General features: G+C 42.0%; 1 protein-coding gene and 1 long non-coding RNA gene across 6 annotated transcripts in view; one reads left to right on the top strand and one right to left on the bottom strand.

Moving 5' to 3' along the window:
* The window catches only part of LOC114459647 (FRAS1-related extracellular matrix protein 1-like), a 77,068-nt gene that overhangs the window by 25,006 nt on the left and 31,454 nt on the right, over positions 1 to 20,608 (bottom strand). For all 5 annotated transcript variants that reach the window (XM_028441835.1, XM_028441837.1, XM_028441836.1 and 2 more), the window contains 7 exons: positions 18,089 to 18,274; positions 17,735 to 17,931; positions 17,489 to 17,672; positions 15,787 to 15,931; positions 15,556 to 15,697; positions 14,311 to 14,506; positions 7,968 to 8,232 (listed from right to left, as the gene is read on the bottom strand). In XM_028441835.1, coding sequence (XP_028297636.1) covers positions 7,968 to 8,232; positions 14,311 to 14,506; positions 15,556 to 15,697; positions 15,787 to 15,931; positions 17,489 to 17,672; positions 17,735 to 17,931; positions 18,089 to 18,274 — 1,315 coding nt within the window. The remainder of the gene's footprint in view (positions 1 to 7,967; positions 8,233 to 14,310; positions 14,507 to 15,555; positions 15,698 to 15,786; positions 15,932 to 17,488; positions 17,673 to 17,734; positions 17,932 to 18,088; positions 18,275 to 20,608) is intronic.
* On the top strand, positions 940 to 1,491 carry LOC114459649 (uncharacterized). The gene is made up of 3 exons (XR_003673439.1): positions 940 to 1,005; positions 1,127 to 1,218; positions 1,354 to 1,491. It is a non-coding gene; the product is annotated as an uncharacterized LOC114459649 (long non-coding RNA).

Here is a 20,608-nt window from a genome sequence, read left to right as displayed (position 1 = left end):
CAGAGGAACTTCTACTGCTTTCAGTACAAACCACATCTTCATCACAGCTGTGAAGAGTTCAGCTCAGACGTGACCGATTAAGATCAAGGAGGGAAAGTGTTATTATATTAGATTTGTTTTTGGTCAGTGTGACTATTTTTCATGTGTATTGGTGTTTTTTTCAATGCTAACAAGCATTGGTCTAATCTGAAGTCACATGTTCAAAACTCTGAACACGGTCTGCAAATCTCTCAGTCCATGTGGAATAAACTGTGACTCATTTTTCATTGTTTTCACACAAAACACATTCACTGACCACAGTCAACAACATTCATCAACTCTTTTCTCACTCACTAGTTTTAATTATTAATATTATAATTAGTTCACCTGTAAAACACTAAACGTTTACAGCACATTTTTAAAATGCTTCAAACCACATCAGCTAAATGAAATATATTGATTACAGTATTTTGTGTTTTATATAACTGAACCCTATAGATTATTTTTTATATTTTTTTGTGCAAAGATCTTATTTTGTATTAAAATACTGATGTACCTGACAATGTAATGCTCTTTGTTGTTAGTATTTAGTAGTTCAGTGAGCTCAGAGTGAGTAAATGAGATTATTTGTTAGTGTTGTGGTTGAATGAGCTTCATTTGAGACGTGTATGAAGTGTTTTGTTGGTGAGAAACACTTTTGGAGATGAGAGTAACTGTTGAGCTGAGATGACTGATGGATATGCAGGCTGTGTTTAGAGTTTTGAACATGTGACTTCAGTTTCAACCAATACTTGTTAGCAATAATAGAGTGGAAGGGTCCCAACCCACAGGTTGAGAACCACTGGTGTATTGCATGTCCAAGAATCCATGTACTATGGCTAGATTGTAAGTCCAAGCATGTATTTATGTCTCTCCTCTACATTGCACACATTTGATCACCACTGTATTTCTATCCATACAGGGCTTGGTCCGTCATACATATAGAAGCCTCACAGAGCTGCAATGGAAGGTCTAGCCAGAGGACAAGTATGTTTTTGGTCTTTTTCCCTCTGAATTGCCACATTTTGTGAAAATTACAAAACACAGTTAGTTGTAACATGTTTTGCTGAATGATGAGTATCTTCTACCTCCACCACCACCACCACAGATTCTGTTCTGATCACAATGAAAAAGTGACCATGGCTGTGATGGGGGCCATTTAAGATGCTGAGCCACACTGGGGCACAAGCCAAGTTAGAAGTAAGTCTGATCACATTCATCTGGGGACCTAATTTAATGTATTTGAGTGATCATTATCCTTTTCAGATGCCTTAAAATAATACATTTAGTATGAATTCATGACATAGTATTTGTGTTGTCATTTTCATTCACTAGGAGCTGCAACATGGCTTTAGAATCCTACGAGGCCAGTGAGGAGCAGGACCTGAATGGGACCAAGGAGGATGTAAAGAGTAGGAAGACTCTTACCACCAGGAGATCCAGTGTTATTGACGTGCTGCTGCATTTATTGATCATGGTATTTATCAATCACCTGTAAACAAAGTGTATACAGGCTATTTCTAAAGTGACTCTTTAAGACATTTTAATTTCCTGTGACAAGCTGTTGAGCTAAGGTTAATGCATCAATAAACCAATTGGAACAACAATTAATATCAGCAATGGATTTGTTTCTGTTATCATTTATTGTCATAATTTAAGGACCCATAATTGTTTTGTTACATTGTGTTAGCCAAGAAATGTATGGGATTAAATATTTAAAGTGGGTCTTGTGTTCATGTTAGGACAGCTGAAATAAAAATGCTCAGGATACTGACCTCTCTTCACATTTGTCACACAGCTTTTCAAGGAATGGGTCAAAGTGGGACAGAGGATCCTCTCTCCAGAAGAAAAAACTATTTATAAATCTGCCTCTACCAAAGCCACACAGCTGTCAGAGATGATGGAAAAAGCACTGGACAATAACAGAAAAAGATCCACTCACTTATGCACAGACTCTGGACACTTTTCAAAAAGGCTCCGCCCTAATTCAGATAAAACATCTATCTGTCTGCATGTGAGTGAGGTGGAAGAAGACTCAGATAGAGATGTTTAAAATTTTGTTTGTGTGATATATGTGTGTGTGTGTGTGTGTGTTTCTTTTTCTAACTCATTCTAGTCTCACAGCCACTACAGGGAGCACCAAGTAGTGGCAGTACTTTTCCCCCTCTTCCTTTTTTTTTCCTTCCCCTCCCTTCTCCTTAGGTGGGCGTTTACCTTGGCTGCTGCAGATCCTTAATCAGTGGATGAGACACACCTGGGAGTGAGCTGCAGCAGGAGTCATTGGTCCTCACATAAAAGCTGCAGGCAGTGTGTTTTCTGGTGTCAGACTGTTAACAACTATAGAGTCAGTACGATTGCTGTTCTGCCGCGCAGCTTTCTGCTGCCAGCCTCTCACCTCATTCTCTGTGTCTCCAGTTTTGTTTCTCCACCCACTTGCCTGGAAACTGCAAGATCTTCTGCCAGAGTAACCACTGCTTCAAATCTCCCAGGATCAACTCCACCATCTGCCTCTGCTTCTCCTCTGGACTGGATTTCCTCACACGGCTCTGCTCAGCCATCATCCTCCACTACCTCAGTCAGCCTGTTTCCCGATCCTCTGTCACCATCTCTCCATCACCCAAACCGCCAGCTTTATTCCTCAGTTCTGTTTGTGAGTTCATATCTGAGTTGAATTAAATACTGCAAAGGATCATTGGTTGTCGTGTCTTGTTGTCCTGCACTTGAGCCTCTGAATACCGGCCGTGACAGTACAGTCTGACCAACATGAGCTCAGCAGGCAATGAGACCGGCATTAATGCAGCGCCAGGTGAAATTTCTTTGCAACAAGCCGTTGTTAATCAAGGTTCTACTCTGGAACAACACGCCGCGTTGCTACAAAGTCTAGTGGAGAGTAATAATGCCTTACTGAGGCAAGTTTCCTCTTTAACCAGCAAAGCTAATCAAATAGCCACTTCAATTGCCTCGCCTGCCGCAGCAGCGGCTGTTTCTAGTCCTGGTGCAAGTACTTTGGCCAACATTGACCCTGCCTTGCCCCAGCCAGTACGCGAACCTCACGTTCCATTACCGGAACGTTATAATGGCGATGGTAGCTCATGTCAGGCCTTTCTAACGCAAGTATCTCTCATTTTTGACCTTCAACCACTCTCGTACTCCTCAGAAAGGGCTAGGGTAGCATTCCTAATTAGTCTGCTTTCTGGTCCAGCACGAGAATGGGGAACGGCTGTGTGGAGCCGACGGGAGCCTGTCTGCAACGCATACTCGGCATTTGTTGAGGAGATGAAGGTTTTTGACCACCCAGTTCAGGGAAGGGATGCAGGTCACCGTCTATTGTCTATCCGCCAGGGTAACCAAAGCGTGTCAGAGTTCTCTGTGGAGTTCCGCACCTTGGCGGCCGCTAGTGGTTGGAATGGTGAGGCCCTTCAGGGAGCATTCTATACGGCGCTCCAGGACTCCATTAAGGATGAGTTAGCCACACGCGACGAAACCCGCAGTCTGGATGAGACCATCGCTCTTGCCATCCGGATAGACAACAGAATGAGAGAACGCCGCAGAGAGAAGGGTTCTCGACCCGAATCGGTCCGATCCGTTCTTGGGGGACGTCAGGACCCCCCAGCTCTGCCCCGTCTTTTATCTGAACCAGAACCCATGCAGCTTGGCCGCACCCTGCTTTCCCTTCAGGAGAGACAACATCGACGGGACACCAACAAGTGCATGTATTGTGGTAAACCAGGACACTTCATTGCAGCCTGCCCAATGAAGTCAGGGAAGGGACCAGGCTCACCAGTAGTAGGGGAGGTACAGGTGAGCCAAGCCACATCTTTAGGAAGTCCTCCTCGTCTGCAAGTCTCTGCTTCTCTTTGCTGGCAATCTAGCTCAGTCTCCATCCAGACCCTCATTGATTCAGGAGCTGAGGAAAATTTTCTGGACAGCCGGTTAGCCCAGCAGTTAAAGATTCCATTGGTTCCACTGAAGACCCCTCTTAAGGTATGTGCCCTTAATGGGTTACTGTTTTCTCAAGTCTGTCATAGGACTGTTCCTGTAACATTGATTCTAGCTGGTAATCACCGTGAGACCACCTCCTTCTACATCATGAACCACTCGAATCCTCCTTTGGTCCTTGGTTTCTCCTGGCTCCAGCGTCATAACCCCCGGTTGGATTGGAAGAAGAAGGAGATTCTCTCCTGGGATCCTGTCTGTCATGAAACCTGTCTGCATTCCGCCTTGACTCCTTCAAGTCCCTCTCCAACCAGCCCGGCCCCATTCATCGACCTTAGGTTAGTTCCACGAGAATATCATGACCTGGCACCTGTATTCAGTAAGGAAGATGCTTTGTCTCTGACCCAACCTGACCCCAGTTTGCAGTTTGTGGTAGAGGTGGCTGCATCTGATACGGGAGTTGGAGCAGTTCTGTCCCAGCGGTCCCCTGCGGACCAAAAGCTACACCCCTGTGCATTTTTCTCCCGTCGCCTCTCCTCTGCGGAAAGAAATTATGACGTGGCTAACCGTGAATTGCTGGCAGTGAAACTGGCTCTTAAAGAATGGCGGCACTGGTTGGAAGGAGCAGAACAACCATTCATCGTTTGGACTGACCACAGAAATTTAGAGTACATTCGCTCCGCTAAGAGACTCAACGCCCGTCAAGCCCGCTGGACTCTCTTCTTTGGAAGGTTTAAGTTTACTCTGTCATACCGTCCTGGATCCAGAAATATCAAGCCGGATGCCCTGTCCCGACAGTTTGCGGCAGGGGAATCTGCTGGTGAACCCGAGCCGATTCTCCCCAAGTATTGTGTGGTGGCATCCTGGACATGGGAGATTGAGTCAAGGGTGCAAGAGGCGCTGGAGCTTCACCCTGATCCAGGTAACGGACCACCAAATCTACTGTACGTACCTGACTCTGTTCGTTCTCAGGTTCTCGTCTGGGCCCATTCCTCTCGGCTTACATGTCACCCTGGTACCGCACGCACTCTGGAGGTGTTGAAAAAGAAGTTCTGGTGGCCGTCCTTGGACAAAGACACCCGTGAGTTTGTTGCCGCCTGTTCTGTTTGTTCTGCTAATAAAACCTCTAATAAACCTACGGCGGGGTTGCTCCAGCCCCTGCCTGTGCCTCATCGGCCCTGGTCCCATATCGCCATTGACTTTGTTACTGGTCTACCACCGTCCCAAGGTAACACGACCATTCTTACAATTGTTGATCGATTTTCAAAGGCTGCTCATTTTGTTGCCATCCCCAAGCTTCCCTCTGCTAGGGAGACAGCGGATCTCCTCATCCTGCATGTCTTCAGACTCCATGGCATTCCAGTGGATATTGTTTCGGATCGTGGGCCCCAGTTTACTTCGGAGGTTTGGCGGTCATTCTGTTCTGCGTTGGGAGTTAAGGTCAGTCTCTCCTCTGGATTCCATCCCCAGTCCAATGGCCAGACAGAGAGAGCTAATCAGTCCCTTGAGACCTATCTACGATGCATGACCTCTGACAACCCCACTGCATGGAGTAACGTCTTGCCCTGGGTCGAATATGCGCATAACTCCCTGACTAATTCTTCTTCCGGCCTCTCTCCTTTTCAGTGTTCCCTGGGCTACCAACCACCCTTGTTCCCATCTCAGGAAGGGGAGATTGCCATCCCTTCTTTGCAATCCTTCCTGAGACGCTGTGAGAGGACCTGGAAGAGAGCGAGAACCTCTTTATTAAAGGCTGGTGGTAGAATGGCACAGCAGGCCAATCGCCATCGCTCTCCTGCCCCAGTCTACGTACCAGGTCAGAGAGTTTGGCTTCGGGCTAAGGACCTGCCTTTAAAGGTTGAATCTAGGAAGTTGGCTCCCCGTTTTGTTGGACCCTTTTCTATTGAACGTTTAGTTGGTCCCAGTGCCGTCCGTCTTAATCTTCCCTCCTCTATGAGGATCCACCCTACTTTTCACGTGTCACAGATAAAGCCTACGAGGGAGAGTCCCTTGGCCCCCCCAGTCCGTCCCCCTCCTCCTCCAAGGATGGTGGATGAGGCCCCGGTGTACACTGTCCGACGTCTGATTGATGTTCGTCGGCGGGGACGTGGCCTCCAATATCTGGTCGACTGGGAGGGGTATGGTCCGGAAGAACGCAGCTGGGTACCGCGACGGTCCATTCTAGATGACACTCTTGTTAGAGACTTCCACCGCCGTCGGCCGGACCGGATGCCTTGTGCACCAGGTGGTGCATCTAGGAGGGGGGGTACTGTCACAGCCACTACAGGGAGCACCAAGTAGTGGCAGTACTTTTCCCCCTCTTCCTTTTTTTTTTTCCTTCCCCTCCCTTCTCCTTAGGTGGGCGTTTACCTTGGCTGCTGCAGATCCTTAATCAGTGGATGAGACACACCTGGGAGTGAGCTGCAGCAGGAGTCATTGGTCCTCACATAAAAGCTGCAGGCAGTGTGTTTTCTGGTGTCAGACTGTTAACAACTATAGAGTCAGTACGATTGCTGTTCTGCCATGCCGCTTTCTGCTGCCAGCCTCTCACCTCATTCTCTGTGTCTCCAGTTTTGTTTCTCCACCCACTTGCCTGGAAACTGCAAGATCTTCTGCCAGAGTAACCACTGCTTCAAATCTCCCAGGATCAACTCCACCATCTGCCTCTGCTTCTCCTCTGGACTGGATTTCCTCACACGGCTCTGCTCAGCCATCATCCTCCACTACCTCAGTCAGCCTGTTTCCCGATCCTCTGTCACCATCTCTCCATCACCCAAACCGCCAGCTTTATTCCTCAGTTCTGTTTGTGAGTTCATATCTGAGTTGAATTAAATACTGCAAAGGATCATTGGTTGTCGTGTCTTGTTGTCCTGCACTTGAGCCTCTGAATACCGGCCGTGACATCTAGTTTTATTGTGATAGAATAAAATGTTATGTGCACTAAGTGATTTTTGTTTTTAATATTTATCTTGATAGTCTCTATCTTCAAAGTAGATCTGCCATTTTTGATGAGACAATTGGTTCAGAGGGGAAAAGGTTTAAGTGGACCTAGTATAGAGTTAGGGACACTGCATTTAACTGTCCTGGGTTAGGGTGAGTCACCCTATGGGCCATGAATTGTATATCGGACTTCGGATATGACCGGGGAGAGTATCCGGGAAGAATTGAACTCTGGTATATGGCAAGTATAAAAGTGTTCCCATATCCGGAGTTTGACATGCTCCGAACATGACATCTACTTCAACTGCTGTTCGGAGAGTATCCCAGGTGGATATCACCGTATTTGACTCATATCTTGGAATATTCGGGGTTCGATTCTTGGGCTTTTTGCGCAGTGTTATGGGACATGAAACGTACGTTGCTGGCTGCTGGACCCCCACACCACGCATGAAGTGGGCCGGTCTGTCAATGACTCCTGGACCACTTGGGTCCCCCGGTCCGCCCTGTTTCAAACCTCAGAGTTTAATAATGCTCCTGAGGGCCCCTCACATGGTCCATGTGGGCTACATGGGGCCCGTGGGCACCATGTTGGTGACCCCAGCTTTAGGGCATCCGATTCGGCCACAGGAGACAAAAAAAAGGACAGAGATAACGTGAATTATTGTGTAAATAACCAAATCATTAGGGACGCATAAAATTTTGGTGTAAACCAAAAATGAAAAAAAACAAAACAAACAATCATCAAAACAACAACTCAAATGAAAACATTGTAATTGTATAAATGAATATTCAAATAAAACATTTGTGTAGCACTGACGTTCCAACAACATCCTGTTTCAGTGAGAAAAACCTTTCAACCCAAAACAGCAGAACATTTTCAGTGGACGGAATTTATAACAATTTATTGAAGCTCTGCAATATTTTAGGGGCTTGTAATTTCTCTTTGTTTATATCATATATATTTTCCCCAACCTAAAGTCTGGGGCCCAGTTGAGATCAAACTGGTCCATATTTGGGCCCTAAACCAACATGAGTTCTAGGTGAAAGTGTTTGTTTCGATGGACTGGACTTACTTTAGGGTGTCTGAGCTGGAGCTAGCTCTGTTGTCATGAACGTAGCATACGAGGCTAGCTGCTACGTCCATCTGACTGAAGCTGGAGAGAACCACCCCAGGACGTCGAAGGTTCTCCACGTGTCCACTAGTGGGCGGTGTGGTGATGGTGTAAACCAGCTCGTTAGCTCTATCTGAGCCGTCGACGGCTAACAGGACGTCTGAGCTGAGGAGAACACGAGCTCCTCTGCTCACGTTCACTGGATTCACAAAGACCCCAATGTTGCCTGCAAAATAAAGAGTAGATCAGTGCAACAGTTGTTACAAGATGTATATATAAAAATACACTAAAGTTCTAGAGTAGAAAAGTTCTAGAGTTTTCTGTGTTATTTCAAGGACCTTCTTTGCTAGCTAGCGCTCAGTCCGTTTCTTCCTTTAATCCACTTCTTTCATAAACATAGAAAACAAGTTGCTTTTTTACCTTTTAAATCATGTGTCACAGTGGAGTGTGACCTACTAGCAGGAACCAGAACAGGAAGTTCCATAGTTAATAGTTGCTGAACATCATGAAAACTAAAGAACATAAACACCTTAGTGGAGAAGGTCAGAATGTGTGTCCACGACCTCAGAGTCCTCAAAGACTTTAAAGTGCTGAAGAAGAGAAGATAACGCTTCAACATGACTGGAATTATAGGAATAAACATTAGCAATAGCATTAGTTTAATATTAGCATTAACCTAGCATTAGCAGCAGTAGCTTAGCAATGGTATTCAGTGGGGACTGGGACCTGTTTAAGCAGACCAGGAACATACTGTCTAAGGAGATCAGAGTAGACAAGAGGTGCTACACTGAGAAGATAAAACAAAGCTTCTCAAACAAAGACCCTTCAGAAATGTGGAAAGGCCTGCGTGAGGTCACTAACTACAGGAAACCCTCCCCCCACCCTGCAGGAAACAATAGACTGGCTGAAGACCTGAATAGCTTCTACTGCAGGTTTTCTCACCCACCCCCTAGCTCATTAGCATCAGCCCATCACCTGGACTCTGCCCTTCCTGCTCCCCCCACTCCCCCCCCCACCTCACCCTCTGACCCCCACCTGCCCTGAAGATCAATGACAGAGATGTGTGCCAGCTATTCAAGAGACAAAAGATCAAAAAGGCTCCAGGACCAGATGGAGTATCTCCCTCCTGTCTGAAAGCCTGTGCTGAGCAGCTGGTCCACATCTTCACACGGATCTTCAACACATCACTGGAGCTGTGTGAAGTACCTTCCAGCATCATCTCAGTCCCAAAGAAACTTGCCATCACAGGATCAATGACTATCAACCCATTGCTCTGACGTTGAAAGGCTGGTACTGAGCCACCTGAAGGACATCACAGGACCCCTGCTGGACCCCCTACAGTTTGCCTATCGGGCAAACAGGTCTGTGGAGGATGTAGTCAACATGGGTCTGAACTACATCCTGCATCACCTCCACTCCCCAGGGACCTACGCTAGGATCCTGTTTGTGGATTTCAGCTCTGCGTTCAACACCATCATCCTGGACATCCTTCACCAGAAACTCACCCAGCTCACAGTGCCGGCCTCCACCTGTCAGTGGATCACCAACTTCCTGTCTGACAGGAAGCAGCAAGTAAGGCTGGGAAGCATCACATCTAGGCACCCGGTCACTCAGCACTGGCGCCCCCCAGGGGTGTGTTCTCTCCCCACTGCTATTCTCCCTCTACACCAATGACTGCACCTCAGGGGACCCCTCTGTGAAACTCCTGAAGTTTGCAGATGACACCACCAGTCATCGGTCTCATCAGGGATGGGGACGAGTCTGCCTTCAGACGGAGGTGGAACAGCTGGATCTCTGGTGCAGTCAGAAACATCTGGAACTGAACCCACTCAAGACTGTGGAGATGACAGTGGACTTCAGGAGAAATCCCCCCCCACTCACCCCCCTTACCATTCTGAATAGCAAAGTGGCTACCGTGGACTCCTTCAGGTTCCTGGGATCCACAATCTCACAGGACCTGAAGTGGACCTCCCACATAGACACAACCAGGAAAAAGGCACAGCAGAGGAAGTACTTCCTGTATCAGCTGAGGAAGTTCAACCTGCCCCAGGAGCTGCTGATCACTGTACGCCAAAACAGTTTGTTCCCCCAGGCTGTCACTGTGATCAACTCTAAACAGTCATAGAGAGTCAGACATGTTTCTGTTACTGTGAAATAACCTGGAACTATTTAATTTAAATGTTCACCTGCACTACTCATCAATGCACTACTGCACTATTATCTTATTATTATTATTATTATTATTATTATTATTATTATTATTATTATTATTATTATCTTGCTATATTATCTTATTTAGTTTTGCACATATTAGTTTATATTTAATTGTTTATATTTATGTTTATATATATATTTTTTCTAGTTAATTGTTATTTTTTAATGTTATTTAATGTTTACATTATTAGAGAGAGCACAGTTCACCAAGTCAGATTCATTGTGTATAACTTACATAACTTGGCCAATAATGTTGATTCTATTCTATTCTAGCATCAGCATTAGCCTAGCATTAGCACTAATGTAGCATTAGCATTAGCAATAGCATTAGCCTAATATTAACATAAACCTAGCATTATCAGTAGCCTAGCAATAGCATAAACCTGGCAATAGATTTAACCTAGCATTAGCTAAACATTAACTAGCTTTAGCTAAGCATTAACCTAGCATTAGCTAAGCATTAACCTAGCATTAGCTATGCATTAACCTAGCATTAGCTATGCATTAACCTAGCATTAGCTAAGCATTATGAATACGGTTGCTAAAGGTGTAAATGTGTTTTATAGATTTGAAGGTAAAGTAGATCAGCTCATCTACTTTAACCAGCTCTACACTATAAACTATGACATCACAGCTGAAAGTCAACCTGGCATTAGAATTAACCTAGCATTAGCTAAGCATTAACTAGCATTAGCTAAGCATTAACCTAGCATTAACTAAGCATTAACCTAGCATTAGCTAAGCATTAACTAGCATTAGCTAAGCATTAACCTAGCATTAGCTATGCATTAACCTAGCATTAGCTATGCATTAACCTAGCATTAGCTAAGCATTATGAATACGGTTGCTAAAGGTGTAAATGTGTTTTATAGATTTGAAGGTAAAGTAGATCAGCTAATCTACTTTAACCAGCTCTACACTATAAACTATGACATCACAGCTGAAAGTCAACCTGGCATTAGAATTAACCTAGCATTAGCTAAGCATTAACTAGCATTAGCTATGCATTAACCTAGCATTAGCTAAGCATGAACTAGCATTAGCTAAGCATTATGAATAAGGTTGCTAAAGGTGTAAATGTGTTTTATAGATTTGAAGGTAAAGTAGATCAGCTAATCTACTTTAACCAGCTCTACACTATAAACTATGACATCACAGCTGAAAGTCAACCTGGCATTAGAATTAACCTAGCATTAGCTAAGCATTAACTAGCATTAGCTAAGCATTAACCTAGCATTAGCTAAGCATTAACTAGCATTAGCTAAGCATTAACCTAGCATTAGCTATGCATTAACCTAGCATTAACTAAGCATTAGCTTAGCATTAGCTAAGCATTAACCTAGCATTAGCTATGCATTAACCTAGCATTAGCTATGCATTAACCTAGCATTAGCTAAGCATTATGAATAAGGTTGCTAAAGGTGTAAATGTGTTTTATAGATTTGAAGGTAAAGTAGATCAGCTAATCTACTTTAACCAGCTCTACACTATAAACTATGACATCACAGCTGAAAGTCAACCTGGCATTAGAATTAACCTAGCATTAGCTAAGCATTAACTAGCATTAGCTAAGCATTAACCTAGCATTAGCTATGCATTAACCTAGCATTAGCTAAGCATTAACCTAGAATTAGCTAAGCATTAACCTAGCATTAGCTAAGCATTAACCTAGCATTAGCTAAGCATTAACCTAGCATTAGCTAAGCATTAACCTAGCATTAGCTATGCATTAACCTAGCATTAGCTAAGCATTATGAATACGGTTGCTAAAGGTGTAAATGTGTTTTATAGATTTGAAGGTAAAGTAGATCAGCTCATCTACTTTAACCAGCTCTACACTATAAACTATGACATCACAGCTGAAAGTCAACCTGGCATTAGAATTAACCTAGCATTAGCTAAGCATTAACTAGCATTAGCTAAGCATTAACCTAGCATTAACTAAGCATTAACTAGCATTAGCTATGCATTAACCTAGCATTAGCTAAGCATTAACCTAGCATTAGCTAAGCATTAACCTAGCATTAGCTAAGCATTAACCTAGCATTAGCTAAGCATTAACCTAGCATTAGCTATGCATTAACCTAGCATTAGCTAAGCATTATGAATACGGTTGCTAAAGGTGTAAATGTGTTTTATAGATTTGAAGGTAAAGTAGATCAGCTCATCTACTTTAACCAGCTCTACACTATAAACTATGACATCACAGCTGAAAGTCAACCTGGCATTAGAATTAACCTAGCATTAGCTAAGCATTAACTAGCATTAGCTAAGCATTAACCTAGCATTAACTAAGCATTAACTAGCATTAGCTATGCATTAACCTAGCATTAGCTAAGCATTATGAATACGGTTGCTAAAGGTGTAAATGTGTTTTATAGATTTGAAGGTAAAGTAGATCAGCTCATCTACTTTAACCAGCTCTACACTATAAACTATGACATCACAGCTGAAAGTCAACCTGGCATTAGAATTAACCTAGCATTAGCTATGCATTAACCTAGCATTAGCTATGCATTAACCTAGCATTAGCTAAGCATTAGCTATGCATTAACTAGCATTAGCTCAGCATTATGAATACAGTTGCTAAAGGTGTAAATGTGTTTTATAGATTTGAAGGTAAAGTAGATCAGCTCATCTACTTTAACCAGCTCTACACTATAAACTATGACATCACAGCTGAAAGTCAACCTGGCATTAGAATTGACCTAGCATTAGCTATGCATTAACCTAGCATTAGCTATGCATTAACCTAGCATTAGCTAAGCATTAACCTAGCATTAGCTATGCATTAACCTAGCATTAGCTAAGCATTAACCTAGCATTAGCTAAGCATTAACCTAGCATTAGCTAAGCATTAACCTAGCATTAGCTATGCATTAACCTAGCATTAGCTATGCATTAACTAGCATTAGCTAAGCATTATGAATACGGTTGCTAAAGGTGTAAATGTGTTTTATAGATTGAAGGTAAAGTAGATCAGCTCATCTACTTTAACCAGCTTCTAACTATAACTATGACATCACAGCTGAAAGTCAACCTGGCATTAGAATTAACCTAGCATTAGCTATGCATTAACCTAGGCATTAGCTATGCATTAACCTAGCATTAGCTATGCATTAACCTAGCATTAGCTATGCATTAACCGAGCATTAGCTATGCATTAACTAGCATTAGCTCAGCATTATGAATACGGTTGCTAAAGGTGTAAATGTGTTTTTATAGATTTGAAGGTAAAGTAGATCAGCTCATCTACTTTAACCAGCTCTACACTATAAACTATGACATCACAGCTGAAAGTCAACCTGGCATTAGAATTAACCTAGCATTTAGCTATGCCTTAACCTAGCATTAGCTATGCATTAACCTAGCATTAGCTAAGCATTAGCTATGCATTAACTAGCATTAGCTCAGCATTATGAATACAGTTGCTAAAGGTGTAAATGTGTTTTATAGATTTGAAGGTAAAGTAGATCAGCTCATCTACTTTAACCAGCTCTACACTATAAACTATGACATCACAGCTGAAAGTCAACCTGGCATTAGAATTAACCTAGCATTAGCTAAGCATTAACTAGCATTAGCTAAACATTAACCTAGCATTAGCTATGCATTAACCTAGCATTAGCTATGTATTAACCTAGCATTAGCTAAGCATTATGAATACGGTTGCTAAAGGTGTAAATGTGTTTTATAGATTTGAAGGTAAAGTAGATCAGCTCATCTACTTTAACCAGCTCTACACTATAAACTATGACATCACAGCTGAAAGTCAAAGCAGTTTCACAAAAAATCACAACTCAAAAGATTTAAAAGCTACAAATGATAAAAGTCAAAACTTTAATCTTATGGATTATTTGTCATAATTGGACAAACGGAGGAGGAGGAGTTAACGACGTCCAATCAGAGACAGGTTCTCTCTACGTCATCTCACTGAGGAGGTGAATGGATGAAGCAGCTGATCACAGGTGATTTAAACAAACATAGAAGTGGGTTGATCGTAGAGATGGTAGAGTGGTTAAAACGTTTGTTTCAGTGAATGATTGTTTGGAATAGACATTGATTCTATAGAGCTATAAAAGGCACCTACCCTCCCCCACGTCTTTGAGTGACATGGTGAAATACTGCGAGGGTGAACGGTTGACGCCGTCGTTCAGGTGAAACACAAACACGTCTTTTTTCTCTGAGGTGAGTCTGTTAGTGTGGACGTAACGAACATGGTTCATGTTCACAGCTTCCTGTGTCACGTTGGTCCCAGAGCTCAGATTCACCCATTCATCACCTTCCTGTGGGAGAAACACTCATTCATTAAATACTTCATTCATTCATTCATTCATTCATTCATTAAATACTTCATTCATTCATTCATTTAATAATTCATTCATTCATTCATTCATTTAGTAATTCATTCATTCATCACCTTCCTGTAGGAGAAACACTCATTCATTCATTCATTTAATAATTCATTCATTCATTCATTTAATAATTCATCCATTCATCACCTTCCTGTGGGAGAAACACTCATTCATTAAATACTTCATTCATTCATTCATTTATTTAATAATTCATTCATTCATCACCTTCCTGTGGGAGAAACATTCATTCATTAAATACTTCATTCATTCATTCATTTATTTAATAATTCATTCATTCATCACCTTCCTGTGGGAGAAACATTCATTCATTAAATACTTCATTCATTCATTCATTTAATAATTCATTCATTCATTCATTTAATAATTCATTCATTCATCACCTTCCTGTGGGAGAAACATTCATTCATTAAATACTTCATTCATTCATTTAATAATTCACCCATTCATCACCTTCCTGTGGAAGAAACACTCATTCATTAAATACTTCATTCATTCATTCATTTAATAATTCATTCATTCATTCATTTAATAATTCATTCATTCATTCATTCATTTAGTAATTCATTCATTCATCACCTTCCTGTAGGAGAAACACTCATTCATTCATTCATTAAATACTTCATTCATTCATTCATTTAATAATTCATTCATTCATCACCTTCCTGTGGAAGAAACACTCATTCATTAAATACTTCATTCATTCATTCATTCATTCATTCATTCATTCATTTATTTAATAATTCATTCATTCATTCATTCATTCATTTATTTAATAATTCATTCATTCATTCATTCATTCATTTATTTAATAATTCATTCATTCATTCATTCATTCATTCATTCATTCATTCATTCATTCATTAATTCATTTAATAATTCATTCATTCATCACCTTCCTGTAGAAGAAACACTCACTTATTCATTCATTCATTCATTACCTTCCTAGTGACATCACTAACCTTAACCTCCAGTCGTCCATATCTAGGAAGTGTTTCTAACACATAATAAATCTGAGATGATAAAGTGTCCACGTCACGAGCAAACAGTGAGAGACTGGAAATAAGTCGAGTTTCACCAACGTCTACGTCAACGCCATCATTCCTGTACAAAACAAGTGTAGTGTGTAGTAGTGTAGTGGTGGTGGTGGTAATAATGATGAAGATGATGGTGATAATCAGAGTGAGTCTAACCTGATTATAGTGGGTGGTTCATCATTAACTGGCTCCACTGTGATCCCTACATATCTGATCACTGTGTGTTTTCCATCTGTCAGTTGGACAGTAAAGATGTCCTTCATCATCTCAGAGTCATCATGTGTGTACGTCAACATCAAACCTGGATAAAAAGAATGAGAACCTTCACAGAGACTCAGTGACAGCCATCCCAGCCTGTGATTGGCTGATCTGGTTAGATCTATGAAGATGATCAGGTCTGGTCTTGGTCAGTAGATGATGGAGACCACTGAGAGTTCCAGGGGTCACAGTGGTGGACAGTCACCTCAGTGGTATCTGTCATTGTGTCCTTGGGCAAGGCACTTCACCCACATTGTCTAGTATGAATGTAGTGTGTGTGTAAGTGCTGGTGGCTGTGGGAGGGGCCTATGGCAGCCTCTATTCTGTCAGTCTGCCCCAGGGCAGCAGTGGCTACAATTGTAGTTTACCACCACTAAGTGTGGAGTGAAAGAATAATCCCTTAATTCTGTAAAGTGACTTTGATAAAGTGTGATATAAAATGTATGTATGTATGTATTATTATTATTATTATTATTATTATTATTATTATTATTATTATTATTATTATTATTATTATTATTATTATTATTATTATTATCATCCAGGGTGTTTATTGATATAAATCAGTGGTTCTTTTCAGGTCCTTGACCTACAAAATAAAGGTCCAGAGAGCAGGGACCCTCCAAAATAAAGGTCCCATAGAGCAGGGACCCTCCAAAATAAAGGTCCCATAGAGCAGGGACCCTCCAAAATAAAGGTCCCATAGAGCAGGGACCCTCCAAAATAAAGGTCCCATAGAGCAGGGACCCTCCAAAATAAAGGTCCCATAGAGCGGGGACGCTCCAAAATAAAGGTCCCAGAGAGCGGGGACCCTCCAAAATAAAGGTCCCATAGAGCGGGGACCCCCACTGTATCTGAAGGTGGTTGAACACAGACATTGAAGAACAGTCATGTGGAGACAGGACCATCTATAAGGGGGAATAAAGGAGAGATTTTTGGGGTCCATCCATAAAGTCAGTAAAATGATGGTCTATTGTTCTATGAATCTGTGATAACCACATTTATTTATTCATCTGAATAATATCCACTGTTATCCAGGAACGTTTATTATTATTATTATAATCATCTTAAAGATGGAAATCATGGTTTTAATCACTAATAAAAATGGTTCAAAGTGAATAAAAATGGTGGAAAAGGAGGTGAAATGAGATTTTAAAAACCACAGAAATTGGTTAAAAGTTGCAAATTGTGGATAATGGAATTTAAAAATGTTGTAAAAAATTAGTTTAAACAAGCAAATTATAGGCATTAAAAAATGATGAATATGGTTAAATTGTCTGAACATGTCTGGAAAGTGGAAAAAAATGTGTAGAAAAGTCATTAAAATGTGATGTAAAAATGAAAGTAATGTAGCAAAAATGCATTAAAAAGAGCAAAAATATGGCAAGAAAAAGTGATGAAAATAGGTTGAAATATGGTGAGTTTGGTGGAGTTGTAGAAAAAAAAAGGTAAAAATAAGCAAAAATGGGCTCAAATTATTCACAAAATATTCTTAATGTCTTGAAGGCATCTGGTGACCCCTCCCAGTGTCTAGTGACTCCAAATGGGGTCCTGACCCTAAGGTTGAGAACCCCTGGTGTAGATAATAAAGGAGAGTTACCGTTATCCAGGTCAGTCATGGTGAAATGAAGTCCATCTGATATAGAACTGTTGTTCTCTGTAATAACGATGGTTCCGTGCTGAGGAGGTTCTATCACACTGAGCAACAACACGTCCTCTGGAACATCATCATCATCAGCGTAGAACACAGAGGAGTCCAACTGGACCCGTTCTCCTTCTAGAACCTGTATGATAAACATGTTACTGTGACAGCGCCCCCTGGTGGATGTGATGAAGAACATCTTACTGTGACGTTGTTAGCGGTGAATCGTGGGGTCTCATCGTTGCTGGGGACGATGATGACGTAGAACGGAACCTGAGTGGAGCTGTGTTTACCGTCTGACACACGCAGCAGGAAGTGGTCCGCTGTGGGCTCCAGGCCCTGGTGTCTGGACTGAACGTACCTTATGTTTCCTTCCATCACGTCTTGGTATGAGAACGTAGCTGAAAGATAGTGTTGGTTAGAGAACGAGTGATGGAACCTTCCTATGCTGAGGGTTCTAGAAGGAAGCCTTCCCATGGTGATGGTTCTAGAAGGAACCTTCCCATGGTGAAGGTTCTAGAAGGAACCTTCCCATGGTGAAGGTTCTAGGGTTCTTACTGATGCTTTGGCCCACGTTGCTTTTCTCAGAACCAGGAAACGGGAGGACGTTCTCAACGTATCCATATTGGGGCGTAGACGTCACGCTGATGGTCAGATTCTCCCACTCTGTGTCTGAGTCCAAGGCTTTCAGATGAGACGCCGTTATCAAAGCCACACCCCCTTCATCCACCTTAAAAACATCTCCTACAAACACAGAAACACAGTCAATCAGCTATCAGCTAGCAGCTAACAGCTAACAGCTATCAGCTAACAGCTATCTCTCAGCTAACAGCTATCAGCTAACAGCTAATTCTCAGCTAACAGCTATCAGCTAACAGCTATCAACTAACACCTATCTCTCAGCTAACAGCTATCAGCTAACAGCTAATTCTCAGCTAACAGCTATCAGCTAACAGCTATCAACTAACACCTATCTCTCAGCTAACAGCTATCAGCTATCAGCTAACAGCTAACAGCTATCAGCTAACAGCTATCAGCTAACAGCTATCAGCTAACAGCTATCAGCTAACAGCTATCAGCTAACAGCTATCGCTCAGCTAACAGCTAACAGCTATCAGCTAACAGCTATCTCTCAGCTAACAGCTATCAACTAACAGCTATCTCTCAGCTAACAGCTATCAGCTAACAGCTAACTCTCAGCTAACAGCTATCAGCTAACAGCTATCAACTAACACCTATCTCTCAGCTAACAGCTATCAGCTAACAGCTATCAGCTAACAGCTATCAGCTAACAGCTATCAGCTAACAGCTATCAGCTAACAGCTATCAGCTAACAGCTATCGCTCAGCTAACAGCTAACAGCTATCAAATAACACCTATCTCTCAGCTAACAGCTAACAGCTATCAGCTAACAGCTAACAGCTATCAGCTATCAGCTATCAGCTATCAGCTTACAGCTATTAGCTATTAGCTATTAGCTATCAGCTATCAGCTATCAGCTATCGTCTAACAGCTTTCATCTAACAGCTAACAGCTAACAGCTATTATCTAACAGCTATCAGCTATCGTCTAACAGCTATCAGCTATTAGCTATCAGCTATCAGCTATCAGCTATCGTCTAACAGCTTTCATCTAACAGCTAACAGCTATTATCTAACAGCTATCAGCTATCGTCTAACAGCTATCAGCTATTAGCTATCAGCTATCAGCTATCAGCTATCAGCTATCAGCTTACAGCTATTAGCTATTAGCTATTAGCTATTAGCTATCAGCTATCAGCTATCAGCTATCGTCTAACAGCTTTCATCTAACAGCTAACAGCTAACAGCTATTATCTAACAGCTATCAGCTATCGTCTAACAGCTATCAGCTAACAGCTAACAGCTATTATCTAACAGCTATCAGCTATCAGCTATCAGCTATCAGCTATCAGCTATTAGCTATTAGCGATTAGCTATCAGCTATCAGCTATCAGCTATCAGCTATCGTCTAACAGCTTTCATCTAACAGCTAACAGCTAACAGCTATTATCTAACAGCTATCAGCTATCGTCTAACAGCTATCAGCTATCAGCTAACAGCTATCTCTCAGCTAACAGCTATCAACTAACAGCTATCTCTCAGCTAACAGCTATCAGCTAACAGCTAACTCTCAGCTAACAGCTATCAGCTAACAGCTATCAACTAACACCTATCTCTCAGCTAACAGCTATCAGCTAACAGCTATCAGCTAACAGCTATCAGCTAACAGCTATCAGCTAACAGCTATCAGCTAACAGCTATCAGCTAACAGCTATCAGCTAACAGCTATCGCTCAGCTAACAGCTAACAGCTATCAAATAACACCTATCTCTCAGCTAACAGCTAACAGCTATCAGCTAACAGCTAACAGCTATCAGCTATCAGCTATCAGCTATCAGCTTACAGCTATTAGCTATTAGCTATTAGCTATCAGCTATCAGCTATCAGCTATCGTCTAACAGCTTTCATCTAACAGCTAACAGCTAACAGCTATTATCTAACAGCTATCAGCTATCGTCTAACAGCTATCAGCTATTAGCTATCAGCTATCAGCTATCAGCTATCGTCTAACAGCTTTCATCTAACAGCTAACAGCTATTATCTAACAGCTATCAGCTATCGTCTAACAGCTATCAGCTATTAGCTATCAGCTATCAGCTATCAGCTATCAGCTATCAGCTTACAGCTATTAGCTATTAGCTATTAGCTATTAGCTATCAGCTATCAGCTATCAGCTATCGTCTAACAGCTTTCATCTAACAGCTAACAGCTAACAGCTATTATCTAACAGCTATCAGCTATCGTCTAACAGCTATCAGCTAACAGCTAACAGCTATTATCTAACAGCTATCAGCTATCAGCTATCAGCTATCAGCTATTAGCTATTAGCGATTAGCTATCAGCTATCAGCTATCAGCTATCAGCTATCGTCTAACAGCTTTCATCTAACAGCTAACAGCTAACAGCTATTATCTAACAGCTATCAGCTATCGTCTAACAGCTATCAGCTATCAGCTATCAGCTATTAGCTATCGGCTATCGGCTATCGGCTATCGGC

Source organism: Gouania willdenowi, unplaced genomic scaffold, assembly GCF_900634775.1.
Source record: "Gouania willdenowi unplaced genomic scaffold, fGouWil2.1 scaffold_332_arrow_ctg1, whole genome shotgun sequence".
NCBI lineage: Eukaryota > Metazoa > Chordata > Actinopteri > Blenniiformes > Gobiesocidae > Gouania > Gouania willdenowi.
Note: the sequence above shows the minus strand (reverse complement) of the source record. Positions and strands in the feature narration are given on the sequence as shown.